The sequence below is a fragment of the Patiria miniata genome, unplaced genomic scaffold, assembly GCF_015706575.1.
Source record: "Patiria miniata isolate m_02_andy unplaced genomic scaffold, ASM1570657v1 HiC_scaffold_7, whole genome shotgun sequence".
Taxonomy (NCBI): domain Eukaryota; kingdom Metazoa; phylum Echinodermata; class Asteroidea; order Valvatida; family Asterinidae; genus Patiria; species Patiria miniata.
Genome location: NW_024037074.1, coordinates 19709281 through 19728254, shown reverse-complemented (window position 1 = coordinate 19728254; position 18974 = coordinate 19709281). Strand labels below are relative to the sequence as shown.

Sequence of the window (18974 nt, the reverse complement as noted above, 5' to 3'; positions counted from 1 at the left end):
GATGAATATACATACTTTTTTTCAAATATATACAAAACGATATCAGGAGCAAATCAGATGAAGATTGTCTTTTGGAATAATATGAACATTTAACATTCAAAGGATTTGTTCCGTGAAATAAGACTTTGTTGACATCTCTCAGGATTTGTCATTACCACTTGTTGCTACAATGTATCAGTGAATTGCTGGCATTCCCCCTTTAATTGGAGTTAACTGATTCATCATTCACTTGGGAGTTTATAAACTTTGATTAACGTTAACCCAATTGGGAGACATATGCATATTAACAAAATAACAAAATCATAATTGGATATACTACTTTTGGCTTGCAAATGATCTTAACCCCGTACCTCCCCAATTCCTCCCCAATTCCTCCAAAATCCTCTCTGCATAGTGGAGGATTTGAAGGATTGATGGCCTTTGAAAATCGAAGCACTGGAGGATTTTGCAGGATTGAGGGCATCTGGAGGATTTTGCCTCTGAAGGATAATGGAGGATCCAGGTTAGCAGGCCCCAACTGAGGCTGGATGAAATTGAAGGATTGATGAGACTCCAGCTGGTTTTGCAAAAGAAAACTATTTTGGAGGATTCAGGCTGTGACTTGCTTTATGCATGTATGCTTGGGAAGGTATCCACCATATACCATTGTGTATTCTACAGCCTCTTTACTCCAACTATTTAGGGACTTGTCATTGCCAATCCACAACAATGGAGGATTTCAATAAATTACGCTGTAGGCTAATAAATACACCATATAGATTATACAGAACAGATCAGATGTCATTTCACTGTGTGTTACTTCCAAGATAAAGCCACCACCTAAAATAGTCCTAGTTGTAAGCGACTTACAAGACACAACACAAGGATTTGACCCCCTGGATTGGAACCCCGGACCCTCTAATCACAATTCAGGGGCTTACATTTCTTTAGCAAATGGAGACACATACTGATTTGAATCGAAGGACTAAAGAAAATTGTATTTAGGATATCAGGACAAGAAGTTGAGATATTCAGACAACACAATAGTCTTTTAAAGTAAAATAATTGATAATTTGTCTACATTACGTAAACGTTTTGTTCGGCTGTGACTTCAGAGGTTGTAGAGTCGTTGAATGATCATCTTTAAGCTGCGGTTCGGAGTCAGGTTGGAATGAACTAGGGGCGAGTTGGTCATCGGGCTGGTCTTGTTGCTCCGCACCCAGGACTCGATGGATGATCTCTCGTAGGAAAAACCATCTAATGGAACAAGAGATAACAATGTCCTGTTAGTAAAGCACATCTATCCACCAACATGATGCCAGTGTAGTCGAGTCACTTGAGTCCGAGTCCGATTCTTGAGTCATTTGGCTCAAGTCCAAGTCCGAGTCGCAAGTCACCAGTGCATGGACACTTTGAACGGTTTCTTTCTTCAACTTTTAAATTATAAATTCAACAACGAGAAATCGCAGGCCGAAGTATTTTTACTTTACCTGCAGCTATGACCGGATCCTTCATGAGTTCACGGGTGATCGGACAGAGATACTCATCAGGTATACCATCATCTGTCAGGCAAACACAAGACGAAACAAAACCATCAACGAACGTACACTAATTCTTCACCGATACAACTACAAAATCTTGAAGATACAGAGTAAGGCACGTTAAAATTTGCCATAAAAGAAAAAAATAGAGTTCGAAGAGTTGCTGAGGACCTTACTGTCAAATATTTCTATCATTCTATCAGATCTGCCACTTAATTAAGGAGAAATAACCGACAATGTAATACACAATCTGAATACGTCAAGCAAGGGCATTTCTTTTTAAGGAAAACAAGTATGGTCATTATTCATTTGTCCATGTGTTATGCTATAAAGCCCTTTTAAAATGTTGGCAAGAGGTCAAAATAAAGCTACAACTCACCTAAGATTTGTCCACTGCTACCTTTCTCTCTGACGACCTGAACCCCTCTAAGAATCTTCTGCCTGTGCCCAAGTGCCTCTGCAAAATCAGTCAATCAATCAATCATGTAGTCAATAAACATAACTTTAACAGGAAATATGACAAAACTGACAAGAAATATGACAAGTCTCATATGAAATATGACAGTTCACCTAACGTATATCTGGCGTGACTTTGATGTGCCAACAGACGTATCTGGAATGACATTTGACGAGCTACATGACATTTCTGACCTGACATGATATATTACATCTGACCTGCCGCCTGACATGTCTGAAATATCTGACATGACATCTGACATGGCACCTGACATTTCTGATATGACACTGACAAGCCACCTGACATGTCTGTTATTAGCTGACATGATGACTGACATATCTGACATGACACCTGACATGACACGTGACATATATGGCATGAAATCTGACAAGCCAACTGACATTTCTGACCTTACATCTGATATGCTGACCTGACAAAGCTGACATATATCTGACATGTTGCCTGGCATGACATCTGACATGACACTTACTGACTCCCAGGTCATTGACCAATGTATCTGTGTTCAGCGACTGCAACTCCTGCCCATCAATTTGGTTGTCATGGAAACTCTGGACATATTCCTCCAATCCCTGTGCTTTCAGCCAATCGCAGACGTCGTCGATTGACCACTCCAGAAGCAGATTCTTTGGTGGAGCACTCTCAGCACCTTGCAGGGTACCGGTGACTTGTTGGGAACCAGCTATGTGGAAATTTGTAACGCTTCATTAGTCAATTATCTATTACAACTGCTATAAATACAGTGTCTATGCAGAGATAATTGATAGACGAGGCATTCTTATGGAGTTTCATCTTGGGAACATGAAAATACAATCCATCTACATGTTTGTCTAGGAAATCTCAGAAAAAGAATTGTTCACAGAATTTCAGCCAGTTTCATCAGCTCGTATTGTGTGCTTCTCATAATTAACATTGGGTGCTATTTAACTAATCCTTGGGACTGCCAAGAGGGTAAACAGGTAAATCTAGGCCCATTTTATGGAAGCTTGCATAACCTGTTCAATGTCAAAACCAATCTAGCGAATGCCAGTGACAGGTTCATCTTACATGGAAGGGACAGGTTGGGGGCTTCCCCCTCCGCGTGCAGCAGCCAGACTTTGACCGTCCTGTCGTTAGAGCCGCTGGCCAGGTATCGTCCATCGGGGGAGAATGCTACAGTCGTCACGTAACTGCAAATGAAGAATGAAACTCAACGTTAGACCACTACAGCTATGGGCTCCACACACTAGTGCCCGTCAACGGTTACAAAGAGAAAGTTAGGGAAACCACTAGTAAGGACTCCTGAAAGCATTGTTGATGATGTCTGACACTCAAGGAAGACACTACAGGTTCATGCACATTCACATAAAAATAAGGATTTTTTTTTGCCACCACACGCCAAGGATGAGGACGCGCATGCAGTGTGTCCCACTTGCTGTCACAAGTTCTTGGTTCTTGGTTGGTTCTTCTCCTAAATACTCCGTGTGGGGGTTTATACAGGAGGCCAGAAACACCGGGGAAAACCCCTTCTCTTCGCGATAAGTGTCACTGGGTTCTTTTACGTGCATTGCATTTCACAACACATGGGACCTACGGCTTAACGTCCCATCTGAAGGACGAAGCAATAATGGTTAAGTGCCTTGCTTAAGGGCACAAGCGTCCACCCGGCGGGCTCGAACCCACGCCACTGTTGCCTCTGAAATACCAGAGCATGAGTCCGGTGCTCTTAACTGCTAGGCCATGACACTCCATACAAGAGGTGATGAAGGGCATGTTCATTAAAAATAATTAGATGACAAACATCAAGTTGAATTTTTTTTTTTTTTTAAATCATACCTTAAAATTTAAGAAATCTCAGAAATGATACAGCTAAAAAAAATTGGGGAACTACATGTAGTTATTCTGTAACTTGAACACAGAAACAGTGTTGCAAATTTACTCAGGAGTTAGACTTTCTGTCCACAAGATAACGACGAGTACCGATTGTCCATAAGTATGGATTTCAAACAACCTCCTGGGACAGGCTCTTGACCAATAAGGATGGCTAATGTATTTGAATAATTAGCAGTCTGACCAATAGGACTTACCGAGAGTGGTCTTCCAATGTGTAGAGCATGCTGCCTTCAATCTACAAGGAACAAAGAACAGCGAAGAGTGTAGAGTATTAGTGGGATATGTGAGAAAGGTATCGTAAGAAGGGCCATGTTAACTTCATGTATCTTAAAAATCTAGAATCTGGAATAGTTGTGATGTAACTCAGAGATTGATCACTGGTTGAACCATCATTACTGGTTCACACGCACTGCAATGGCCCAGTGAACTCCGTGGTTTCTCTATGGCTGTTTTGAAACCGTTTCATAATTGGCTTGATTCTCCTCTTTGAAGCAAAAAATAAGCACACTTGTGGTTGGAACCGGTGTAGTGACAATCTGGTGAAAGGCAGTGAACCATTTTCAGGTAATAATTTGTGAAAATGTTCCATTAAAGTAGGATGTAAATTTGCTGTATGTGATCATGTTTGTTAAATGTACATGAAATTTGAATGAATACAAGTGAACCACTGTTGAGGAAGTTACCCTTTCTCAGTGCATTGGCAAGAAAACAATACAATAGAAACTGTATCGTAGAAAGTCAGGCTGAAATGCAATCATTACCACCACATGCCGAAGAAATAACAAACATTATTTGAACCTCATGAGCTAAACTCCTTGTACACTGTCTATACATGTACATCACTGAGAAAAGAAAGTAAAATTTGACTTCTAAAGATATCTTACCGGATTCCATACAATGACTATCTTGTCCACAGCTCTGTAGAAAGAACAGCGTAGCTTTTATTCAGTTTTGAAGGAACTACCAAAATCACACGGTTGGACCTCGGTGAAGTGGTACAAAGGCAACACTTCGCACACTCGTTGAACCAAATATAATCAATATTTCAAGATGTGGAAAACATCATGATTGTAAACCATCGTTGAAAAAAAAATACACAATTTGAACTTCACTAAACAGCAAGCTCATAAAACATTTCAGACATTTCATATTGAAAGCCATGAGAAGCTAGCCATTAGCCTCCTGGGGTAAAGTCAGTTAATCAATTTCCAGTAAAAAAAAAATATTCAAACAAGGAAACTTACCCTGATGCAAGAAGACCACCATCCGGTGAGAAAGCAACTGCCATGACCTTAGCTGTGTGACCGGTCATACTGCATCGAAGCTTGGTCTTACAGGCTGTGGAAAGATACAGATAATTAAGAACAGACAAGTTATTAACCTTTGTGGAGGAGGTAACTGGTGTTAAATTTTTCAAAATACTTTTATAGCTCCATTGAATATTGTGATGCTTTCTAGTGCAGTAGTCGAGTCCATTACGAGTCCATGGCATGTCTGGTCACACGTAAATCAAAACTCACAAGGCCGGTCCCGAGAGACAGAGAGCAAGTTCAGGCAAGGACCATTAGTCAACTAGAGGTTGATTTGTTACATAACTTACGCCTGCGCACTAATAGCAACGTGTGAACGTCTCTAGTCAAACGCTGGTCAAAATGTCGTTGCAAAACTAGGGGTCCTGGCTCAGCTCCCTGCTGTACATTATGAATGGGCGCGGCTATTGGTTACCAGTGATGCAACCAGCCCCAGTAGGCTGGTTCCAAATAGTCGACTAGCGTAGTCAACCACCGTCGACTAGACAGAGTTCGGCTAACTTTTGTCGAACTATAGTTAACCACTGGTCAACAATAGTTCTTGTGGGAACTTGCCCCTGGGTGAACGATAGTAACAACTAACAAAGCAATGCCCTTTTCACAGTTCATTTGAGTAGCTCGTGACTTGACTTGGGATTGGATGCCCAGTGACTGACCGGCGCTGGACTTGTGAGTTCTTGTGACGGACTCGACTACAATAACGCTTTCTGAAATAGAGAAATTCACTTATCAAGCTTGTTTTATTACAATTTGGGTAATTTTTTCAAATGTTTCTATAGTAGTCAGTTGTATTAGCAGTTAATTTACTTGTTAATATCAACCCTAACCGCCCTGAATCCTTCAAAGTCCTCTTTGCCAAAGTGAAAGAATTTGGAGGATTGAGGATACATGGCAAAAGTGCGTTACTGATTTCGTAGGATGCACTTTGTCACGGTCTTGGGCTGGACCTTGTGTTGTTTTTGCTCAGCCATGCATAAATATAGGCCTGGATTATGCTTGAAATCCTCCGTACTCTTCCAGGATGTCACTGGCCAAGCCTCAACATATTGACAGTCACTGCCGAAGGATTTTGCAGGATTCAGGCAGTGGTCACCCCTCCATGGACCATATTCAAGAAATAACGGAGGAATTTGCAGGATTGAGGCTATATGCTATTTTTCCATGAGGCCAATTGGAGGATTTTGCAGGATTGAGGCTACATCCTAGCAAAAAGGCCGAAGGAGTAAGGGTTAAAGTACATACCGGGAAAAACAATGAGGTCCCAGAGTTTGACAAGGTTCTCCCCTCCGCAGGTGGCCAGAAGGTAAGATCTGCGATCGTTGTTGATCTCAGCATTGGGATCTGAAACACCAAACAAAAGTAAATTCAGAAGTTTCATCAGAAAAACCTCCGAAAGAATCATCTCTGAAAAAAGTCCCGCCTTACCCTTTGGGCAATTCCACGGTTACTCAAGTTAAATTTTTGATGTACTTTGAGTTTCCTTGGGCTGTAATTACCTTACTGAAAAGGCTTAATAACTGTTATCCCCATGGTAGATAGAGTAGACCTAGACCTACCTAAGCACCAAAGATGACATCCAGAAAAATGTGTTATGTATGATAAACAAGATGTACAAAATCGGTTACTCACGTTACATTTTCGAAACATGAGTAAGTGTCAATGGTGGATTAAGGCACTTATAGATTATAGATTAATCCCAGAATAAAAAAAAAAATCAATGAATATAATGCAATACAATGTATTACAATGTAATAGAATGTATTACAATGTAATGCAACTGTAAATGGGTTCAATGAACTTCACCTGCTGAACCGAATGTTGGGGAGATGACCGAACATGACACTCCCAGGTCATGACACTCTGGGTCGAAGAAGAGTGACTTTTTCTGGCCATAGAGGGCGTCCCATATGCGGAGATCTCCCGAGGCACAGGCTGAGACCACAAAGCTGCTGTCAGGTGTGAAGGCACATGCTGTGATGACGTTTTCATGGCCATCAAAAGTCCTTTGGTAAAATGGAAATTTAAAAAAAATGATAAATACATAAAGAGCAGTCACTTCATGCCACATGAAATATAATAGCAATTTAACAATTTAACATGTACCTGATCAGCGTCTTATTCTGTACGTTCCACAGGCACAGAGAGCTATCCGCTGCGCCAGTCAGCAACATCTCAGAGTTTGGAGAGAAGACACAGACCCTCACGATAGCCTTACTTGGATGCTGCAATACGGCCTGAGACTCTCCAGTACGAGAGTCCCACAAGATGATCTTACCATCGGTAGAGCAGGATGCCAGGATGGTGCCGAAGGGACTGAAGACGCACCAGTGTACGTAGTAGGTGTGGCCGAGCAGAGGTGAGATGGGCAACTCCTTGAAGTCCGCCAGGCTCCAGAGACGGACGGATTTGTCTCCAGAGCAGGAGGCGACAGTGGTGGCCGAGAAGCAGCAACAGTTGACGTCCGAGCTGTGGGACTTCAAAGTGTGGATGAGCGTTGCCGTGGCCATGAGGTTAGCTGTATGAGATCTCTGACTCTGCATCTGTTGAATACTGTGCAGACTCCTGACTAGTAGGATATCCTACACAGGGCAATGTTAAGGCATCAAAAAAATCTGGCTGCAAAGTGCAAGAGTATACGTTCTTGCCTATCGCTACTTTTTTATCACAAAGGCCCCTATGAGGAAAGAACAAAATAGTATAATTAAAGCACAGGCGACCATTTTTTCCTTGGATTTCCTTGAAATGTCAGATCCTAAAAATGGCCAAAGAACTAGGTTCTTGGACAACCTCTTACAAAAATACAAGCATGACAAGTTACATGTTACTTTGTATGTAAGTACTGAACATACTTTGTACACAATCGCTGAAGTGGCGTCAGGTTGCAACATTTTTTTCCAAAAAAGGTACATGACAAATAACCAGTGGTTAGGATTTTAGGGGGAATTATTCTATTAATTATATTACGTCATTGTTCTATTTATATCACACCAAATGTTGACAAGTTGAAAAGGGCTTGCAAAAGACAACCAAAAAAAGATCCTACAATATTTACAATCAAATGAAGTGTTTGAACCATTGTAACAAACAACATAGAATTCAAGTGTGATTAAACAGTCTCAGTGATACTTACACTTTATTAGTTGTTTTATCCCTTGCAAAACGTCAACTGCAACTGGAAAAGACACTGGGCGAAATTCGTCAGCATCACCTGAATTGCGTTAATCAATAATTGGCGATAGAGGGCGCACTTGCAATTCGTCTGGTTTCCCGTCTCACTTCGACAATGCCCAAGTGTAAAGAAGGGGAAAATAATGCGTAGTCAGGTGTACTGTTCATCGAGTATGTGCACTGCATGCATAGGCCTACATGTATTGGTTTCTAGTTTGCTACTGGAAACTCGCTTAATTCTGCCACTGAAGTACCTGAATTTTTGAAACCATGGCTGTTGTTCGAGGGTTTCATTTGAGTGGTAAGAACCTGTTCCTCAGTGAATCTTGAAAACACTAAACATATGAGGTAATGATAGAGAACAGTTTTTGAACGAAGGAAGTGATGTGGTTTCTCAAAATCGACTGTCCCTTTAAAATTGTTATTTAACATGCGCGCCCTGCCTGCGCTTTAGTTACTTTGCAGTTGCACGCAGTGTGTGACGTAATGCATTGTTGTGACTGAGTGTATTTAAAGGGGCGGTGCATATAAAGTTTATTTTGGGTTAACTTCAGCTGCCTTCAGTGCAATTCTTGCTCAGTTGTTTTTTTAGAGAAAGTACATGTAGGCCTAGGAAACAATGTTGCAACTTCAGCGGTTGTGTACAAAGTAGACTAGACTATATATATGGAGAGTCAAGAAAATTTCCCTGACAAAATTAGAAATGTTTCTCAAAAATCTCAGTCCAAGATTCATGTATCATCATTTTTGCAATGGGTGACCTTCATTGAGATGATATGTAAAGAAAAAAATGGGCTTCAGTTCAGGTTGCAACATTTTTTCCTAGGCCAAATCACAATAAATCATGAAACGACAGCATATATCATTTTCTTGTTACTGTTTTTCATCTGTTCATGTTCCCTTGTCATGATTGTATGGCCTATGAAACTAAAAGCAAACAGGGAACGTTTAGCATGTTTGGGGGTTGACAAAATTGGGAGGAACACTAAGGGTTTTTTAGACCTTATTGCAATAATCACTTGATTGATTTTGCACAATAGCTACTATGCAATGTGGGAAGGGGAAGGGGCAATGTCTGTGCTGTTTCTGTTCCCACAATAGCCCCATAAAATATCTCCAATACTGGACGTGCTCAGTATTTTAAGAGTCGTACAGCAGTGCACGCTAAATTTCCACAAAGTTGTTTTTCCTGAATTTGAGATCCAGACAGTTCACTTGATATTTGCTATGAAAGCTACTTACGTGCTTAGTTACCAGCAAAAATTAAATTTCGTACCTCAAAACGTCTTGTTATCCTGAAAATATCGGGGCAAAGTTGGAAAGAGTTTGCTGAACGACTGTCAAATTTAAAATAATAAAACTCCCAAAGCATGCATTTTACAAACAGATTTTGAATGTACATATATTTTAAGAAATGATAAAAAAAAATGGAATCCAAAATTGCTTGAATGCTGATTTGCATATTAACATTAAAGGTTTCTAACCCTATGTTTAATTTTAGCGGTCTCTAAAATTGTCAGCAACTTTGCTTTTGTGTCCTAGTCAAAAGCCTTCACAGTGTCTGTTGAATTATTTGATGAGATTTAATGCTTTACTTGATGAGTTGTAATGTTTTATTTGGCGAGTTTTACATTTTTATTTCATGAGGTTCAATTATTTCGGAAAGCTGCAGGTGTGCTCAGCGCAACAAGAAGTCTTTTATCAATCCAGCGGTTCACTCCTTCTGCTCATCGTGCCTTGTCAACGTCATGTCTGTGTAGACATGCGGAAACAGAGAGTGGTTCAAACAACAGGTATTTAATAATAGCATCTACTAGTAATTGACTCTAACTTTTCTTTACTGTGCTATTAGTAAATTAAGTCTGGGATAAATAAAGCAATTTATTTGTCAACAGAATTTGTAACAATAAACATACTAACACACAATGTGTGCTGATTAATCTTGTGCATTGGGTCGGGTTGACCAGGCCAAAACGAACCAAAATATGAAAGATATAAACCGAGTCCGAACTGAAACCGATCTGAACTCCCCAAAGCCAACCCAACCCGACCTGACAAAAATTCAAGCAAAATGGACCCGAACCGAACCGAAAAACCTGAACACCTGTTGTGGGCAATTGTGTCAGCTTATTGTGCCTGAACTTACCAGCGTCGCGTGAAAATCGTCATCTCTCATCAGTAACAGAATCTAACTTTACGGTAAATTGAAGAATCATAACTGTTTGGCCTACACACGTGATAGACCGCAAACCACGTGCACATTTGCGTGGTGGGTTTACGTTGGTTATACCCCCATACCAGACACAGTTACTCTGCAATGTTATTACACTGTTTCGGTTTATTTCGGGGTTTTTACGAGCTGGCTTAACGACCCAACCCGACCCGAAAATTGCAAACTCAAAACTGAAACCGACCCAACCCAACTAAAATGATAGAAAAACCGACCCAATCCAAAGTCGGATTCGGGTCTGTTTCAGGTCAGGTTTTCACAACATAAGTGCTGATACCTATGATATTTTTTACTATTCCCCCAGGGCCAGCCTATAGTCGTCTTTGCCTCTGACTGACTCACTCACTCTCCGACTGACTGTTACTTGTGAGTCCGGCAATGCGATCAGATAGAATTACTGCTATTATCCTGTTACGCCGACGAATGGAATAATTCCGGCCCATATCGTGTAGACCGTGCAAAGACTTCAGTAAATGGAATAGGATATGTGCACTCTGGAACCAACTTTACTAGGCTTGCTTTGTCTTGTTATAATTGTCCTTTTTTTCTCATCAGACCAGCCAAGACGGGTGTGATGCTGCTGAATATGGGAGGACCTGAGACAGTTGATGAAGTCCATGATTTCTTGCTCCGTCTTTTCCTGGATAAGGATCTGATACCGTTACCTGCGCAAAAGTAAGAAGGGAGTGTTTCAGTCAGGATTGAAATTCAGAATGAAGACATAATTTTATTTTAGTATTTATGAGTTTTTCATTGCAGTGTACAAACTGTACATGTATTGGTACAGAAACAAGAAAAGCCCTTCATGAGCAAGGGTGAAAGGAGGTCGTTTCCTGGTATACAGGCAATATTGTGGCACAGGATATTTGGCCGCCGCGGGTTAAGTGAGGTTTTATCTAATAGTTCTTTCATAATGGCTGTAGCCTTTCTTTTGGCATTTTGCAAGTTTGCGGGAAGATCAGGAACCAATGTTTACTTAAAAGATGCCGGTGTTTCTTATATAACCTAATTATAAATGAACCAATCCAAGAAAGCATCTGTGAAAATAACGTTTGTCAATAAAAAAAAAACGGCGCCGCCCAAATATTCCCCACCTAATATTTTAGACTTCAAACCAGAGAACTGAATTTACAGAACACATTGCCAGAATCATTCCATGATCCCAACAGGTTTCATCCTCTTTCTTTTAATATTTTTGTATTTTTTTGTTGCCACAGTCGACTTGCCCCTTTTATTGCCAAGCGTCGCACCCCCAAGATCCAGGAACAGTACAAGAAGATTGGTGGCGGCTCCCCCATCAAAATGTGGACCAATAAGCAAGGCCAAGCGCTGGTCAAACTCTTGGACAAAATATCACCGGACACTGGTAAGTATCTCACCAGATTTCCTCTTCAAGTTTTAGGCCAGAAACAACCAGAAGAAATTATTGAAGATAATTTGAACCCCTGACTTCTAATTGAACTATGTTTTGGCAGTCCCAGAATGTCCTTCGAAGACACAGTGTGGCTGTGTTCAAACAGGTCATCCAGAGCTACCGCTACGTGTATTGTCAGAATGTTCCCACGTAGTTGTAAATTTCAAAACTAAAACAATAGCTGTAGACATAGAGATTCTAATACATTCTACGCCATGAAAAAAATGAAGAAATGGTGTCTTGGAAACTGCAGTTTATTTTAGTGTTTTTGCTTAAGGGAAAAAGGGGGAAGTTCAGTTATTGCTGTACAAACAAAACATTTTAAAAACACATTGAAATAAATTTGACCAGATTTATCAGTTGTTGTTTTTCAATTCCCTTTTTTCAGCGCCACACAAGTACTACATTGGTTTCCGTTATGTAAAGCCATTAACAGAAGACACAGTAGCTGAAATGGAAAGGTAAACAAGAATGTTCTGAGAGAATTTTTTTACCCTCTTTTTTTAGCTAAATAGTGTTCATAGGGGAGAAAGATCCTCCAGGTTCAACCTCAAGTTACCACTTGTTTAATTTTGACATCTTTCCAATTCTTTCAAAAACTATATTCTAAATAAAATCTTCAGCATAATAACATGAAAGAAATTGCTGTCTTCATAAACTGACAAAATGGAAGAATGTTGGAGTTATTTTGTTAACCCTAACCTTCCCAAATTCTCCAAAATCATCTTTCAAAATGGAAGATTTTGCAGGATTGAGGCTATATGGCAAAAACGTGGGCTGATTTTGCAGGATTCACTGTGTCAAGGTCTTGGGCCGCACCTTGCATTGTTTATGCTCAGCCGTGCATAAATTTAGGCCTAGATTATACTTGAAATCCTCCGCACTGCTCCAGGATGTCACTGGCTCTGCCTCAAAATATTGATGATGATTTTGCAATATTGAAGCAGTGGTCACCCCTCCAAGGACCACATGCAAGAAATAACGGCGGATTTTGCAGGATTGGGGCTGTATGCTATTTTTACATGGAGGCAGTTGGAGGATTTTGCAGGATTTAGGTTGTTTCCAAGCAAATATGCCAAGGGAGATAGGGTTAAGCTTTATAGATTTGCGATGATATCAACACAATTTTTGTTGGTTTTCATTTCAGGGATGGTATTGAGAGGGCAGTGGCTTTTACCCAGTACCCACAATACAGCTGTTCAACCACAGGAAGCAGTCTGAACGCAATCTATAAACATTATGCAAAGCATCCTGAGTTGGCAGCCAATAGTAGCATGAGATGGAGTGTGATTGACAGGTGGCCCACCCACCCCGGACTCATCAAGGTTGGATATTAAATAATGGATGTTTTGAGAGCGGTGGTAGGAATAATTTCAGGAGGTGACAGATGGAATGTTCTATTCCATGAAGTGGAATGGAACATTCCATGAGTCACCAAATGAAATGGTTCTTTCCATTGCACGAATGTGAAACATTTTTTATATGCTCTATACAACACAGCCAATTGACCTATCGCCGTTTGCGAGCTAGCCACGCCCCTTAGACAACCCTATGAAGTTTTTGTACACTTAAGTTTTGTTTGTCTGAGGTTTTGTGCGTTCGGTGTCCATTTGTATATCATGTAATTGGACAATATTTCACAAGCTGCGTTGACGCAATTCTACCACGATAGGTCAATAGTGTGACCATGCAATGGAAGTTATATCATTGCGGTGCGGCCGGACCGTGTGTTGAGATGAATAATTCAATGACATGTGATCAACGACACACCAATCAGATGAAGGGATTTATTCAGGTGTTGTATAACACAGATTATTTTCATTTTGCTGTTCCTTCAAGCCATTCTACACGGTGTATGAAAAGAAAGGAATCCAAAAGTGCCTTAGTACGTGAAAACTATGTACTTAGAGGAAAGAAAACGTCTTAAAAGAAAAACCATCTTCTGCCAAATTGAGCTGATTCTGAGCACAAGAACACACACTGTTCCCGCTGTGCGCACTAGTTTTGAGACTCCAAATATGCAACTTTAATGAAGAGCACACTGATAAATGAACATCTTCCTTCTGAAACCATTCCTATTGTCCTTTGGCAGACTGAATAAGCTGACTGACTAAATGACCAACTTACAAAATGTAAATAATGCCCTGAACTGTCAAGCGGAGACAGTCCAAGAAAGACTGGCCAACTGGAGCTGTCGGGATGACTGACCAACTGACCAGCTGTCAAACAAGGTTTATTTCGTGGTCTCTGAACTGAATTTTGAACATTTATTGTTGCTCCCTGTTCATCCTCTCATTTCGTAGGCATTCACGCAACTCGTCAAAGATGAATTGGCCAAGTTTCCAGAAGACGTACAGGATGACGTTGTGATATTGTTCTCTGCCCACTCTTTGCCAATGAGTGTAAGTACTATCTGCGTCATTGTGTGGGAAAAGTAACCAATTCATCTCAAGTTTTCTTCGCTGTCTCATATTCACATTATTCTTCAAGCCTAACCCCCTTGAGTGATTTACTAGGAACCTTCCTCACTCCTCGAAATTCCAAAACCATGGTAAACTCTACACCCAAACTGTTGGACTCTGATTATTGGTGGTATGCCTAAGCCTATCTAAAGCATAATCAGTTTACTAGTGCAGTACTCATCCTAACAAATTCCAACAAACTCTGGTGTTGGAGTTTGACTGGATGGGGATTGTTAGGGTTAAGGCATGTTTCATCGGCACCTTGCATATTGCTATCTATAGAAAACCCAGGAAGGACGATAGATACAATTTCAAAAAGTTTATGGAAATTCCTCAACATGTTACAGTGAGTTGACATTTTCTTGGCTTGTTTTGCCTGATGTTTGCTTTAAACCCTTTTAACACAATAAAAATAATCAAGGCAGACTGGCAGTCATGTTTGTCAAACATTACAAATGTTGCATTTTTCTGTCCAATTACTTGGAGAAATACAAAATTTGTTAAATGTTGTTGAGAATATAAATAGTGTCATTTATTAACGTGATTGCTTTCAGGTTGTGAATCGAGGTGACCCCTATCCTGCTGAGGTCGGTGCTACCGTACAGCGGGTCATGGAGGCCCTGGACTTCTCACACCCCTACAGATTAGTGTGGCAGTCCCAGGTTTGTGATTGGTCAAAGATTGAAATATTCTAATGCAGTGAGCAACAATTGACCCTTTACCTGCCTGTCAATCAAACAGTGTATATTGACCAATTAGATCGTAGAGTTTGGTCAGGTGACCATGTTTGCCCAGTCAAATTTAGTCACAGGTTCTTTGGGAAATGTACACAAACCAAATGTGGGCGGGGTGTATGGTGGGACTCGAGTGATTTTTTAAGAGGAGACGGGGGTTAAGTGTTTTTGAATAGTTTCATTGCGGTACCAGCTGCTATAATCTAATCTGAACCAGCCAGCCGACCCCGGCAAGCTCAGTGGTCGAGTGGTAAGACTTCTGCCCTAGTAAGTAGGAGGTTGTGGGTTCAAGTCTCACCCGAGCGATTTTTTTCTCACTATCGCACGGGGGCAAAATAAAGTCGATGAAGGGCAAAACCTATATTGAAATTATATCGCCCCTGTGTAAATTCCATATCTTTAATTTCTGTCTTCACTCTTTGTTTCCAGGTTGGACCTCTACCATGGCTAGGTCCACAGACCGACGCCGCTATCCAGGGTCTTAGTAAAAACGGACGCAAGAATATCCTGCTGGTTCCCATAGCCTTCGTCAACGATCACATCGAGACACTCCACGAGTTAGACTTGGAGTATGCAGATGAATTGGCTAAAGAGGTAGGCAGGGGGGAGTATTCAGGCACTCGGTATGCATCGCAAGCCATGACCACATTACTTGGCTTACGGCTTACAATTACACATGTGCCTATGGAAGGGCTGTAGCCACTTCCCATAGACATGTGCGTAACTGCAGGCAGTAGCCATAGAATTTGGATGCAGCCTTACTCTTGGTAGTACTCACAGTTTTGCAAAACCAGAAATCATAATTTGGGATGTTCTTTGATTTATGATTTTCCCCACCCTAACCCTAAGACTCTGACTCTCTTGGGAAGTCTGCCATTTTCGAAACAAAAATACTAGGTTTGAGCGGAATTGAACTTTGAGAGCCCATTAGCATTCCTAATGAACATATCCCCGGAACATATCCGGGGGGAAATCCAGAGCTTTTTGCGAACGAAGTGAATGATTCTTCCTGCAACTTGTCCCAAAACTTAGGTTATGAGAGCCCTTACAATCCCACCATTTCTCCGTGTGTAATTGGTGAGGGAGAACCTGGGCACAGAGTCCATGGACCCTCGTCTTTTCAGGAATGCTGGACTCGAAATTATCGTACAGTACTCATATTTGTATAATTATATGGTTATATTTCCAGTGTGGTGTTGAGAATATCAGGCGTGCTGCTTCACTGAATGACCATCCAATATTTATTGAGGTAAGTTTTGGTTTATTACAAGTTGATTTAGGCCAAATGGAAAAATAAACCAGTTTCTCGTCTCCACCTTCTTCCTTTTTCTTGCCCGCCTCCTTTTTTTTCATACAGTTGCAATATGTTTTGTATGAAGCCCGGGAAGGGACAGGGTGGAATTTTTTTGTGGTAATTTGCTAATTCGTTCCTACGAATTGCTAACTCGTTCCCACGAATTACTAATTCGTTCCCACGAAATGCTAACTTGTTCGCACAAATTGCTATTTTGTTCGCAAGAATTGCTATGTCGTTAGCACGAATTGTTAATTTGTGCGCACGAATTGCTAATTCGTGGGAACGAATTAGCAATTCGTGGGAACGAATTGGCAATTCGTGGGAACGAATTAGCAATTCGTGGGAACGAATTAGCAATTCTTTGGAACGAATTAGCATTCGTGGGAACGAATTAGCAATTCGTGGGAACGAATTAGCAATTCGTGGGAACGAATTAGCAATTCGTGCGCACGAATTAGCAATTCGTGGGAACGAATTAGCAATTCGTGCGAACGAATTAGTAATTCGTGGGAACGAATTAGCAAATTACAAAAAAAAATCCACCCTGTCCCTTTCCGGGCTTCAGAGTTTTGCAATTAAAGTGTCAATATATTGTCGTTAAATTGTTTCCAACAAAGTTGTGGTGTTGTGTGGACACAGTTTTGTATCGGCGAAAGAGTCGATAAATGAAAGAATCCATCTGCCATCTTGGGAAAAAAAGGGCCGTTTTAGATTTAGATTTGGAAAGAAGTATTGTTAAAAAATCTCTTCCTGAGTGTTAATGGACCCTTCTTAGCTGGCAGTCAAACAGTGCACATTGAGCAATTAGATCGTGTCTTTTGGTCAGGTGAGCTGGGTCAAACTCGGACATGATCTTTGTAGGAAATGCACACCAACCAAAGATAGTCAGGGCTCGGGGCAAAATCTGGAATGGTCCATTACATAAGTACTACTTAACTACTAAAGCCCGGTGCACATTACCGGATCACCCCATCACCGGTATGGGTTTTTTTCATCATTGCAACGTTACCCGCAAAAATGCCCCATTGCGTTCTATAATCAGTCACATGATGACAAAAGAGCAGCCGTCAGTTTTGAATCATGTGACTTCCTTCGTGAATCTGATTGGTTAACATAAATATCACGTCCAGTGAAGTCGGAGTCCTGCCCACACACCTTACCAGTGACATCGGATCGGGTGAAATCAGATGCGAAAAAATCAAACATGTTTGATTTCTTCGAGTCGCCCGGTGTACGATCACATCGGACAGAACTTTCAGCGCACACCTCTGTACGATGACCCAATGCTCTGGTGACACAGTAAAATCGGAAAGGTGTGCGCCGGGCTTAATTTGCAAAACAAACTAAAGAGTTCATTCTTTCTCTGCTTTGAACATTTTACAGGGATTTTTTTTGTCAGGTTAGAGTTGTTTGTGCATAGGGAATCACGTAGTTAAAGCATTTTATAATTTCCTCTTAACAGGCAATGGCTGATATTGTGTCGACTCATCTTGCGTCAGGTCGGACGTGTTCCACCCAGCTTCCTTTGAGATGCCCAGTGTGTGTGAATGCCGTCTGCGGCAAAACCAAAGAATTCTTTGCCAATCAACAGCTGTGATTTCATCAATCTTATACAAGGTGCAGTTTGTTTCTTAAAGATGAACCTCCCTGCTAGTTTCAGATTTCAGTACTGAAAAATATATTTTGATTTTAAATTGCTATTTTTTTTTTAAAGCAATATAAAAGTTCTTCATTTATGCATGAGACAACTGCCAACAAAAAATGTAGTGCATGTTTAGTTATGGAATAATTACTACAAAATTATTTGCAACCGAACAATAATTCAGTTCTCGTAGGGTAGACTGGTTCTGGCCCCCTGTTTAGAATCAATGTGGGGTGGGAACCAGTCTACTCACAGTGCTGATCTCTTTGTGCCCCAAAACAACCCAATGGAAACGACATTTTGTAGAGGGTTACAGACACCCATATAAAAAACAAGGTGATCCGCGGATCGAGTGGTCGCCTTTTTTCGCGGTCGATCCCTAAAATTAATGTAAGTTGTTTTCTTACAAAAAAAGTCTAATTTTGTGCCTTTTTAAACAATGACCTCAAATGACCCCTAGATGACCTTTGACCTCCAATTTCGGAAGAGCTGTCATGAACCCCCACCCAAGGATCGCTCCATCCAAGTTACATTGAAATCCATCAAATTCAAAAAGAAACATTTGAAGCATATTTGAACAATGACCCCTACCTGACCTTTGACCTTTAATCCGATGAAGTTTCATCAAAATCCATGAAAGCACGTAGAAGTTATACCGTTTTCCCAAAAACTTAACCTAAACTTTAACTTACATGTACAAACGATCATACAGAATTTAGGACTGGTAAGTGTCCACCAAAACTTTATTTAGGCGACACAAAAAAAACCAGGTTTTTCGTGTAAAGAAATCATTCGTTGGTCAAAAGTTGTGAGAAGAAAAAGGTTGAATTTGTTGAAGAGCCAAGACAGA

At 40.8% G+C, this 18974-nt stretch overlaps 2 protein-coding genes across 4 annotated transcripts; one reads left to right on the top strand and one right to left on the bottom strand.

Moving 5' to 3' along the window:
- Positions 1-642: 642 nt before the first annotated feature.
- On the bottom strand, positions 643-8427 carry LOC119746275 (WD repeat, SAM and U-box domain-containing protein 1-like). 2 transcript variants are annotated; one of them, XM_038223119.1, is made up of 12 exons: positions 8308-8427; positions 7281-7851; positions 6981-7180; positions 6420-6518; positions 5112-5205; positions 4752-4785; positions 4062-4102; positions 3043-3164; positions 2468-2677; positions 1900-1977; positions 1470-1541; positions 643-1236 (listed from the first exon to the last, which is right to left on the bottom strand). In XM_038223119.1, exons 2-12 carry the CDS (start codon positions 7715-7717, stop codon positions 1091-1093), a joined length of 1533 nt encoding a protein of 510 aa, XP_038079047.1. In that variant the 5' UTR covers positions 7718-7851; positions 8308-8427; the 3' UTR covers positions 643-1090. The 2 variants fall into 2 exon arrangements, with proteins under 2 accessions (XP_038079047.1, XP_038079048.1); XM_038223120.1 differs by having other exon boundaries at positions 7281-7756.
- A 69-nt stretch (positions 8428-8496) lies between these two features.
- Positions 8497-18580, top strand: LOC119746276 (ferrochelatase, mitochondrial-like). Of its 2 annotated transcripts, none has more exons than XM_038223122.1 (11): positions 8497-8646; positions 10018-10138; positions 11131-11250; positions 11793-11941; positions 12378-12450; positions 13137-13314; positions 14293-14391; positions 15006-15113; positions 15615-15779; positions 16375-16434; positions 17945-18580. In XM_038223122.1, the coding sequence occupies exons 1-11, from the start codon at positions 8616-8618 to the stop codon at positions 18077-18079; spliced, it is 1239 nt and encodes a 412-aa protein (XP_038079050.1). In that variant the 5' UTR covers positions 8497-8615; the 3' UTR covers positions 18080-18580. The 2 variants fall into 2 exon arrangements, with proteins under 2 accessions (XP_038079050.1, XP_038079049.1); XM_038223121.1 differs by having other exon boundaries at positions 10012-10138.
- Positions 18581-18974: the final 394 nt, after the last annotated feature.